The sequence below is a fragment of the Quercus robur genome, chromosome 8, assembly GCF_932294415.1.
Source record: "Quercus robur chromosome 8, dhQueRobu3.1, whole genome shotgun sequence".
Lineage (NCBI taxonomy): Eukaryota > Viridiplantae > Streptophyta > Magnoliopsida > Fagales > Fagaceae > Quercus > Quercus robur.
The window spans coordinates 54,943,694-54,955,659 of record NC_065541.1 but is presented as its reverse complement, the minus strand read 5'-3'; the positions used below and the strand labels follow the sequence as shown (position 1 = coordinate 54,955,659).

The window sequence follows — 11,966 nt, the reverse complement described above, 5'->3', positions numbered from 1 at the left end:
TTCCTTTAGGAGGTACCAGCTCCTATCAGCAAAAGACAGCCTTTCACTTCAGCAATTGGCTTTTTAGCTGCCGGCCAATCCAAGTTCTCAGAATAAAAATACAAAGCAGCTCATGTTCGGCTTCTAATTCGGATTGAGATCTGGCCATACCACCATGCAATTGTGAGTGGAACAAGTTCATAAAGTAAAAAGAAAAAGGAAAAAGTTAAAAGTTAAAATTTGTAATCTAACGGTTGAGATTAAAAGTAATTTTTAAAAATTTTAATCTTAGCCATAAAAAAATACTATTGCATGGTAATATGTTCAACTCCTAATTTGGACATCTTCACTTTCTAAAAAAAAAAAAAAATTGGACATCTTCTTAAAGATGCTTTGTTTCATTTAAACTCCTTTGAAGAGTTGGTCTCTTTCTCGTACTTTAGGCTAAGGTAATGCAGTAGTAAATGTCTTAGTTAAGAGAGCTAAATTTTTTTTTAGCTTTGGAAAAGATTTTGTTACATAACAAAAGTATGTGGCAACAAAAACAAAAGGATGTATTTAAGGGTCATGTGCAATACACATAATTAATTGAATTTTAGACACTTATCCCTTTCTTTTTTCTCGTCACATACCTCTATATGCAACAACAATTATTATATACAAGTATGCCGCAAAACTTTTCCCTTCCGTTTTTGATTTGGAAGGAGTCTTTTCCTTCATACATCATTAATTTTGTAAACGCTGATTTACTAGCTATTGAGGAGCCGATCTTTTTCTCTCTCTCTCTCTCTCTCTCTCTATATATATATATATATATATATATATAAAAGGATTCTGAGTCCCAAATGGGTCACCTACCATGATCATTGACTTGTCCTAAGACTCCAATGACTTCGTGTCAGGCCAGTTTGGTTTTCAATTCTTTTGTTCCATTTTTTATCTTCTTAAACTTTAAAATTTTGCGTATGTCCAAAAAGAAATATACTGACCCAGATGCAGAGGATTCCTCCCAGTATGACAATTATAATTTATTAATCAATTATATTTATATTATATGCCTCATAATTCTATCTTTATCTATAAAAACCAAATACGACAATTTGTTTTTTGAGAGGAGCAAATACGACAATTGATAAAGGTTTTAGTATTGGAACAGACATTATGATATAAGAGTTTAAATTTGAATTCATAGTCATCCGTTAAAAAGTGAGCCCCTACATTGATAATCACAATTGACGAAGAAAAATAAACGTGTATAATCTATAATAGTGTCTAAAGTACTCTTTGGAGGCCTCACAATTTTTGGCATACCATTATATATAAATTGAATTTAAACTATTTGCTACAAAATTTCCTATATTTACATCACCATAAAAAATTGACACATCAAATATTATTTTTAAATGATAGAATTGATAGTTACATATACAAATACAATCATAATAAATATCTATCGATAGCCTACAATAATTATCGACTTGCATATTTAGAAGAAAAACATAAAACAGAGATAAAAATTTCAAACATCCTAGGCATTATCCTATGTCTGTTTATATGAGCAGAAGATTTGAGCACACTAAACCAGTATAAAAATTAGAGAATACATGTATAATAAAGCACTATCACTTTGCAGGAAAATCATGAACTTTGATGGAAAATGCAATCATGTAAAGAGGTGTATGTCAGAGTGAAGTTTTTATGAACTTAATTGTCATCCTATATTGCCAAGAGCTTTGTAGCTTAATTGGCACCTCCTATGTTTCCAATGGAAACGTCCGGAGGTTTAGATCCCTCCTCTATTGTAACTATTGAATATATCAAAAAATTGTCATCCTATATACGAAAAAGTGTGACTGTCAACACTAGAATACGAAATTCCTTTTCATATTGCAAGTCATGGACCAAAATGTCAAACTAGCATCAGTGACTATAGCTTTTAGGAAGAATAAAACCAGCTCTGACCTCTTCAAATGAGTACTCGATTGGTTGATCACTGTTTCGAAAACTGTTTTTACCTACAGAGACACATGGGGAAGTGGGTGTCATTGCTGTTGTCATTGGAGCTGACACTGTTGGAGGAGTAGTTGGCATTGGAATTGACATTGTCTTTGGGGTTCTGTTTTCTTCATCACCAACAACAATCTTTTTGGAAGGTGTTCTGACTAGTGACTCGCTATTTGGAAGAGGTTTTTGTGATGACATAATATGTGAAGTCTTCTGATCTTCTGGGAAATTTGCAATGTTGGCCTTAGACAACACTTGGGAATAAACAGGAGAAAGGGGCTTCCGAATCAAGAATAACTGGTTTTCATGTGCCTTTGGAACACTGTGGGAATGCTTCCTTACAGAATGACCAGGAATCTCTGAGATTCTCCTACCTGCATAAAATTTTGGAATCAAAACTTTGTAAATAAAGCATTCACAGTTGAAACTAAAACCATTGCAAATGATGACTGAATAACTCTTTAAACAATGTCAGGCGTATTGGCTGCAACTATCCATCCGAATGATTAACTGGACCCTGCCCCACTTAATGTGCTATTTCCACAACACAATTTTAGACATTATTCTATTACTATGTTACATGAATGGTGCAAACTATTTTAGTATAAAGAGATGAAGGAATAAAACTCAGATGGCTCAAATTGACTAGCTGTAGGCTCCGACAGTCTTTTGAATAGTTAGGGAAATAGAAGTTAAAAATATTTCAAAACTTTCAGAGGAAAGGGACGCAAAACCACCATGTTGCTGTTGACTCAGAGAACTGTTCTAATTCAAAAAGGCAGCCTTCTTACTAAGATGCAGACGGCTAGCAGCTTTTTCTGGTTTTGGGTTTTGAAGCATTGCTCCACCAATGGAGAATTTTCTGTTATTTGCAACTCCTGTGGGAGTTCTTGAAGCCTTCTTTCCACTCTTTGATGGGCTGGGTTTTGACCCAAAAAGTGCTTCCTGCTCAACTATCAGCTGCCCCTGGAGTCGCTTCTGGTCCTAAAATAAAGAACCAATTCAAGCACAGGTAATAAAGAGAAGCAAGATCCACAAAGAAAACTCCACACTGACTATCACATAATTAATTTTTGAAAGAAATGGTCCATACTTTCAGCCTCTGCCTTTCTTGCTCTTTCTCTTGCCTTAACGTGCTGTACTGTTCAAGCATAGAAAGAAGTCGTTCCTACACAATAGATATCATAACAGAACTAACTTGCATAATCAAATGTAACAGAAATATTCATCAATGTGCACAACAACTTGAAATTGAACGGATCAAGTTTTTACTTGGAGCAATATGTCTCACATTAAATATTTATTTGATTACCAGAAAACTACTTACACCATCATAAAAGAATACAGTCCCTCTTTGTTCCTCCCAAGCTTTGATTTTTGATGTCAATGCCTCCATCATTGCTGCTCCAATACAATTCAAAGGGTAAAATAAAAGCTCGTGAAATAGACCACAGAAGGATTTGAAGACAACAACAACATATTATATTAATCTGAAGATAATTTTGTAACAACATATTTTTGGCTCCTATGACAACCCTGCTTCCCTGCATCACTGTTTATACACATACAGCATACTGAGTACAACGGCAAGAGCTGCATATACAAGTAATACTCACCTCTGCAATAGTGTATATTAATCAGATTATATATCAATAAAATAACTGGAATTCAAAGTTGTGATGTTTTCAACTCTATAGCCCAACATTATGAGATGTATGGTTTAGCAAGATCCATACCAGGAATTTTGTTTACCAAAGCACGGGCTTTCTCAGCATGTTTCAAAGTAAGATGCGCACCTCTTCCAGCATTATAGCGATTGTCATCCTGAAATCCACAATAAGAAGGTGAAAAAAGCAAGATGAGGGGAAATGGAAATATGTTTAAAAATAAGAAAAAAAATGTTCAACCCGGTTGTACTCCTCAAGCCAGCTCTCTTCTTGACATGCAGCTAACCACTTCTCAACCTTCTCAAGTATCTCTTTCCTGCACAAAGCTTCGTCTTTTACGCTTGAAATTTGAAGCTCAATTTGTTCTAAGAGGTATATTGGATCCACAGCTCCTGGAAAAGTGTGATAACATTTTTTTTTTAAATTAATAAATAATGTGATTATTGATTATTTTTAATTTATAATTTTTTCTAGCACACAATTGCACAAATCATATAGACTTCACTACTTAAAATTCCTTGCACACCATGAACTGAGATTTCAAGTCAATAAAAGATTCTGATAATATCTTTTTCCACAATGAATGAGGTCACATAGAGAACGAAGTGCTTCCTTAAATAAATAATCATAATAACTTGCAATAGCCTTCTAAATAACTAGCATTAATAAAATTCTTACCAGATTCCATAGCTTCAACTGAGTCTTCCATTATACTAAGTGTTTCTGTGACCATGTGTATCCGCCTGCATATCTCCTCTAGTTCCAGCCTCTTCTTAATAACAAGCTCTTTCATTTTACTTGATTTTAGCTGCTCCAGCCTCACCACTTCTGCCTCAACCTGCCAGAAAAAGCTCATAAAAATAGTTAAATACATTAATTCCCCACATAAACTTCACATATATTGGGATCATAAAAAATGCAGAATTAGTTCCCCACTCACGGAACTCTAAATTACATACATGGTTGAGGAAGATTACAGAAAGCATGTTAGGCTCGGTAATTTCAGGTTCTGAAGCAGAAATATTACTAGTTACATTCAGAAACAGCTGTTGCTCCTCCATCGGTGTATCCATCAAGTTCCACATCTCCAACAGGGCACTTGCGAGGTCTCGAAGCTGGTTAAATCCCATGGTTTAGGAAGGTCAAGCAGGAGGGGAAAAAAGTTTTCACGAGAGGACAACAAGAAGTAGCTTATGGAAGTACTGACCCTTTGCATTCTCTGGATTTTGATCTCTCTTAAACTTTGTATTGTAGCTGCCAATTTCTCGAGTGTATGGTCACTTATATCTCTTGTTCCATCAGTTTCTTTTAGAGTGGAGTGGATTTCACCAGCTATGTGTCTGAAATCCATACCCAGGACCAAGCATAGTGAGTTCAGAGTGTTCAGGTGGTCCTGTACCTGCTTCAAACGGTTTCTCTGCAGGTGATGTAGGACAAAATCAGAAGAGCTCATAAAGGCAACACAACCTCCAACTCTTCATATATGAAAAAACCTAAATTATATATGTCACAAATTTCCAGAACACTAAATAATAAAATGGGCATAATTCATGATCCAGTTACATTCATTTATGCTTCAATGCAATTAATCCCAAATTTCTAGAAAAATAATTCTTCTTAATTTTACATTCTTCGTAATAAATTTTATACAGAAATAATTTCATTTCTTCCTTGCTTTTCCCCAAGTTTTTACTAAATTACGCATAAACACTGGTCACCTAACCATTTCATAACATAGTTTTCAAACAATCCATAACACAAACCCCAAATTTGATATTGTCTTTATGAGGGAACATAGAATCCAAACAATTCACAAAACAAACCCCAAACTTGCAACCATATACAAAAAATAGTAAATTTAAATAACCTTATGATTCTGAAGTTCAAGCAAATGTTTACGTAATTCTTCTAGTCTTCTTATGGACAAGTCAGTCTCATCCAGAACCACTGTATTATCTTCCCAAAATTCAATTGAAATATCCTGTATCTGATGCAAAACTTCAACAAATTGGTGTGTCCTCTCGATTTTCCGCTTCCGCATGTCTTCTAGTTGTAAAGTAATGGTGTCAAGCACTTTTTTGAAGCCTCCATCAGGCTTGCAATCAAACTGAACATACAAACCAATCATCAAGAGCTCCACCCATTAAAGAAATCCTCACGGTGACAACCCCCCCCCCCCCCCCCCCAAGAATAAAACTATGAACTTAATTTCATTCATAATAGACTCACATGTAATGGCTGCTCACCCATTGCAGAACACATATCTGCAAGTTCTGCTTCAGACTCGGCAATTTCTTGTTGCAGCTGAGCTCTACACTTCTTGGCCTCATCTACATTTCTCCTATATACCTCCAGACACTTTTGTTCAATTTCAAGCAGCATCGCATCCCTATTAACTTCAGACTCTCCAACTTCGTCCCATATTTTCTAATCGCAACATTCAACAATAATCAAATGGAAAGAAATTCAACACTGCTATCAGAAATACCATATCATTAAAAATAAAAATAAAAAGTTGCAAATACTGAATCCAACAGGTTATGGTAATGCATAACTATATAGAACTTATCCTACAAAAGAATTTGAGGAAAACCTGCATTTCATCTAGCAACAATCCACACGTTGTTTCTATATGTGCAAACTGATCAATACGATGAGTAGACATGGTGAAGCAATTCTCACTGTAAAGAACAAAATTTCTGTAAGACACCTCTGAGTACCAACACAAAAACAAAACAAGCAAAATCAAAGAATGATGTAAAAAATCACATCTCACATCAATCATTCTCTTTTCTCTTTTACCCCAAATTCTTTAACAACAACAACAAGCCTCAGTTTGGGGTCGGCTATTGATCCTTAACAAAACTAGTCAGGGTCGGCCACATGTATTCTTTTCTGCAATTCCATTCTATTATGAATGGATTCACTATAGATACATCCTAATTTCTTTAAGTATTACTATTAGCAAAACCCTAGATAAAAAATAATAATAATAACAATTCAATGAACTAACGATGAAAATAAAGAAAGAAATGCAAAGCAATTAAGGTGATTTGTAATAACAAATAACCTTCAAAACTATAATGCATTTTCTTTTTCTTATCCTCAATTTCCCTACCAAACAAACAGCTGTAAATATCAAATTGTAGAATATTTAAAAAAATACACACAGAGTTCTTATTATTGCTATGTTTGTTTGGCAAGAAACTGAACACTAACACTCAAAATCCGTTTTCTCTGTAAGAAAAATACAAAATTAACCCAAAAAATGAGTAAAGTAATGCAGGTAAATACAGGACGAATGTAAATTAATAAATTCCACGATTTTTAGTTTCCCTTCCTGCTTTCGTCGATTTTCTAGTGAAACAAACAGAACGTGAAGAGTGAAAAACGAACCCAATGATGAGAATGGAGAATGGTTAAGCTGTCGCCGGTGAATTCGTTTTCCAGAGAAAAACAAACAGACTGGGGATTTGGAATTTGAATGGCAAACAAAACGAGTGAAAGTGTGTTTTTTTTAGGGTTAGAGAAAGGAAAAGAAAGTGTAACGCATGTAATTTTTGGTTTTTGAGAGAGAGAGAGAGAGGGAGGGAAAGGAAATATTGTAAAGGGAGCCGTTATGTTGGGGGAAACGAACTGGTTTGGTTTGGTTTGGTGCCTGCCTGATCTTGACACGTCAGCATATAGAGAATCGTTGATGACGTGGTGAGATCGGATTGGGGGTAATGGTTAAGGAGAATTGGAGGGGATTTTGAATTGTTTACTAGTAGTATTTTTTAAGGTTGGGGATGGGAAATATTCAAAAATTTTGAAATTCAAAATTTTGATTTTGCTTGTAATTAAAATAGGTTGACGGAAATAATGTGGTTTTTAATTTCCTAATTGATTAGTTGCACAAATTTTGTTTCATAAATATGAGAGGATGAAGTAGAATAACAAGATTGCATTTGGTAATGATAAATTCTCTTCATTTTATTTTTAAGGTGAAAAGGTAAGGTATGAGGATTTTTTTTTTAAAAATAAAAAAGGCATGAGGAATTTGATAAATTTTTTTTTTAGAAACAAACACACACATAAGGGAGAGGGAAAGATGTTTGAACTACTAACATCTTTATTGAAAACAACAAAATGTGTCAATTTAGTTATAAAACTCTTAACAAACATAATGAATTCTAATAGTATAAGCTATTCTTTATATATATATAATTACATATTCTAATAAATGTTTCTCTCAAAAAAAAATTCTAATAAATGTATTATTATGGCATTATTCATTAAAAAATGTATTATGGAGTAATGTTTTTTCTAAAAAAATGTATTTGATATTATAATAAATTTAAAAAATAATAATAATTTCTTTAAATGAAATTGTGTTTGGTTATGATATTGAAGAATGCATTTTTCGTATTAAATAATAATTTATTTTATCTAATTAATAACTTTAAAAAATATATATCAACCGTGGCACAAAAATAATACAAACAACAAATTCTCAACAATAAAAAAAAATAAAAAAAAAATCTCATCATAAATTTCAAAAAATAAAAATAAAAAATCCAACACAAGGCCGATATGCATCTGCTATTAACACACACACACACAAAAAAGTATGATTCCTACAAATTATAACAATCAATTTACTCATCCAAAACTTTTACACCCACTAATCTTAACCGTCACCACAAATCACACCACATATTGCAAAATTTACAACCCAAAAAAAAAAAAAAATACTAGGCAAAGGTAACGTATACCAAAATTTGTAACTATCGATAAATTATTTAAAAACAAATAATTTTATTTTTGGATGAAAATGTCACTACTGTTGTTTGAGGAGAGAAGATAATGAGTAGAGCTTGAACTAAGAGAGGATGGAAAGGCGAGGCTGGATGAGAGGTAGGGCTCCTAATTGGAGATGGTGGCAATTGTCAATGACAAAGGCAAAGACCATGACATAGGAGTAGGGGTGTGCGCGGGTCGGATTGGGTGGGTAATGGCCAATATTTCTATCCAACCCACAAACCCACCAAAGTCTAAATCCGACGAATTTGTTACAAATTTTGGTGGTTTCAACTAGGCGGGTTCAATGGGGTGGCATTAACAATGTTCTTTAAAAAAGTTTATCAAAAACTACAATTTGTTATTGAATAATCTCAAAATATAACTAATGCACAAAAAAAATTAAAGGTAGATTTCACTGAATAATCTCCATTCCAACACAAATATAAGGTTAATGAAAAAGAGATATATCATTTCTAATAGACCTTGTCACTGTTGAGGACAAATTTTTCACATCACATGACTTCATTTCATTAGCGACCCGTACCACATCAACATTATCATGGATTTTGGGAGAATCTCTTCTAAAGCCCAAAAGAACCCATATTTATACAAAAATGCGTCAAAGCCCATGGTTCAAGCTCATAGCACATCATCTCATTTTTTGGCTCATGATCCAAGCTCATAAGTCTCATTGAGGGAATTTTGGGAGTCGTGGTTTGGAGGACCAAGAAATATGTTCAGTAAAACTCCAGTGGTTCAAAGTTGATAAAGGAGAGCATGTTACTTGGCATGTCTTCCCCAATTCCCTAAACTCTGACGGGTCAGTGTGCAATAGGTAACATTTGGTAAGCCTCTCATATCACATAATACTTAAAATAATAAAACTCCTCATGCTCTTTACATAAAAATTAATGTTCATCATATAATATAAGTTTTAAAATATAATTATATCATTCCATATTAGTTATATTATTATTTTCATATAAATCAATTCCAAGCACATGGCTAAATATATATTAATATCTCATATCTAACATTAAAATGCTCTCCTTACTCTCCAAAATTTGGTTAAAATACAAAAAGACCATAATTACATCTCTAAAACTTTATAAAAAATCAATCAACTAGTCTATTACTTACCAAAATTATATATGGACTAAACATATAATTTTTCTATAAGAGAAAACTTAGTCGAAAACACCAAAAACAGCTTCAGTGGAAGCTGCAACAGCTTTTGCACAAGTTGTAACAGCTCCAGCGGTAGTTACAACAACTTTTGCAGAAGCTGAAACAGCTCTAGTGGAAGCTGCAAATAGCTTCTGCAGAAGCTGTGAGAGCCAGAGCAGAAGCTGCAGAAGCTCCAGCAGGTTGACACATGTCCTAAAATGATGTCATTCGCCCATTAATGCCCAATCCCAGTAGTTGTGGAACCAGAAACAAGAGAATCTCATAAAGATTATCTTACCATCTTTAGCCAAATCATGAATTTAATGCCAAGTATTGTCCTCCAAGTAAAAGATATCATCAACCAGCTGTGACAGCTATGATTGACAACTGTGACAGCAGCTCCAGCACCATTAAGTCTCTAGCTTTCTTCTTTTAGCTAAAAAACAAAATCCCTCTAATGAAATCACTTACCTTGTCAAAGACTTTTTCTTATTTGCTGAATTTCCCTTCAATTAGTTCTGATCTAGTTACATAGTTTGACTCTATATAAAGAGGACCAAGCTACACACTAAAGGGGCCCTTCTCTGATCCCCATATTCTAAAACTTCACTTTACTGCATATATCTCTAAACTCTTCCATACTTCTCCATCTCCCTTACAAGATCTCTCTTCATAGATAACAACACATCACACCCATTACACCACACCATTACACCACACCATTACATACTATCTATCTTTCCCACACTCCATTATTTTGAAACTTCATCATTTTTGCTGCCCAAAAACACATCTCCATCTCATTCTTTATTTCTCGTACAAAATCTCCCTTCTTAAAAAGCAATATAACTCATAACACAAATAATCTCATGTATTTACTATATTTAACCTTCATATTATCTATCTCACACTTTCATATATTTTACAAACACATTCCTCACAAAATACCCATGCATAGTTCTCATATATCTTTAAACACCATATCTCACAAAATATATATATATATATATATATATATATATATATATATATATATTTCTTATCATTCCCACACATCTTAAAACATATCAAACACTCTTCCAAGAAGTTATTACTAAAAGCCCTTTCTTTTGGAAGGCATATATTTATTTTATCAAAAGCCCTTCCTATGAAAGGCAAAAACTTATAATGCTAAGAGTCATTCTCATGGAAGGCAACATCACTCATATTTGACTAAAAAACTAAAAAAGCATTACATGGGGAAAGTCATTTAAGTGCATGATTAAGGGGACAAACTTAACCAACCAATGCACACGACTGAACATGCTCTCTCTCCCTCGAATTGCACCCATTTTTCCTTTTCAAACATGAAGTCACCATGAAAGGATTCACTTCACCATGCTGCTGAAGTGTTAAATCCACTGGTCTTGTACGGCTGGAGCTGCAAAGTCTGAAAGTTGCTGAAATGTTAAATCTATTGATGTTACAGTTAAAGTGGTAAAATATGAAGATAAATCATTATATTTTATCTTCAAATTTATATTATTAAATATATTTTATTCATTATCATTTTACTGCTGGATGCAAACTATTTTAATATCATCTCACTATTTAATGAACATAATCTCACTAATACTTCATTAATGAACATACATATTAATAAATTGATGAACCACTCTTGGACGCATATTATTTGGACATAAACCACCCTTGGACATATATTATTTGGACATAGACCATTGCTAGACATACCTTATTATGTTGAACATGAACCATGAACCGCAACTAAATATGGACTATTGGACTCATCCCATTGTTGGACATTGGACACCTAATTAAATACTTTTTAATATTGGACATCACTTAATAAACATAATAATAACGTATCAACTCACCATTTAATCAAAGCTATGATGATAAGTATATTATTTATTTATTTATTTCAACCATTATCATGATTCTAAGACTTTGGGTTTTATTTATTTTGTAGGCTTAAAATACACCGGAAGCCATTGGTTTATGCGGCCCAATGCCGAGTTCCGGGTTAAACTCCCCAAAACAAATCCGGGCCTAGCGAAATCACACCTCCAAAGACACGTGGTTATGCGTAAAAACCGCCCCCGATAGTCACCACAAAAAATAAAAAAAGTAGGTTGCTATCTTACAACTAAGGGAAATTCAATCAATAGACCCGAAGTCTTAACATTCCCAAAGTCACACCAATGATTCAAAATAATAACACACCAACATAACAAATAAACTTCAAAATGGTATGCACGTTCCTAAAAACAATTATCACAAACTACAATTAGTTACTGAATACGTAGTATATATATATTTTTGATAAACTATAGAGTATATATAACCAACCTTGGTGCCTAAACTAAC

The 11,966-nt window shown here is 33.5% G+C and overlaps 1 protein-coding gene across 1 annotated transcript; it reads right to left on the bottom strand.

Annotated features, from left to right (window-relative positions):
* Positions 1-1,605: 1,605 nt before the first annotated feature.
* LOC126697093 (65-kDa microtubule-associated protein 3) lies at positions 1,606-7,300 on the bottom strand. Its single transcript, XM_050393925.1, has 13 exons — positions 7,047-7,300; positions 6,244-6,331; positions 5,880-6,077; positions 5,518-5,757; positions 4,858-5,067; positions 4,610-4,765; positions 4,329-4,488; positions 3,891-4,042; positions 3,720-3,807; positions 3,311-3,384; positions 3,077-3,151; positions 2,775-2,967; positions 1,606-2,357 (listed from the first exon to the last, which is right to left on the bottom strand). Exons 2-13 carry the CDS (start codon positions 6,313-6,315, stop codon positions 1,900-1,902), a joined length of 2,076 nt encoding a protein of 691 aa, XP_050249882.1. The 5' UTR covers positions 6,316-6,331; positions 7,047-7,300; the 3' UTR covers positions 1,606-1,899.
* Between the last annotated feature and the right edge of the window lie 4,666 nt (positions 7,301-11,966).

Bases quoted from the DNA above. Each gene is read 5' to 3' on its own strand.
- LOC126697093 (XM_050393925.1), bottom strand. From the start codon at position 6,315: ATGTCTACTCATCGTATTGATCAGTTTGCACATATAGAAACAACGTGT. The intron at 3,808-3,890 runs GTTGAACATTTT...TGTGGATTTCAG, and splicing joins GGCTTGAGGAGTACAACCGG to GATGACAATCGCTATAATGC. The intron at 3,385-3,719 runs GTATGGATCTTG...GTATTGGAGCAG, and splicing joins TTTGGTAAACAAAATTCCTG to CAATGATGGAGGCATTGACA.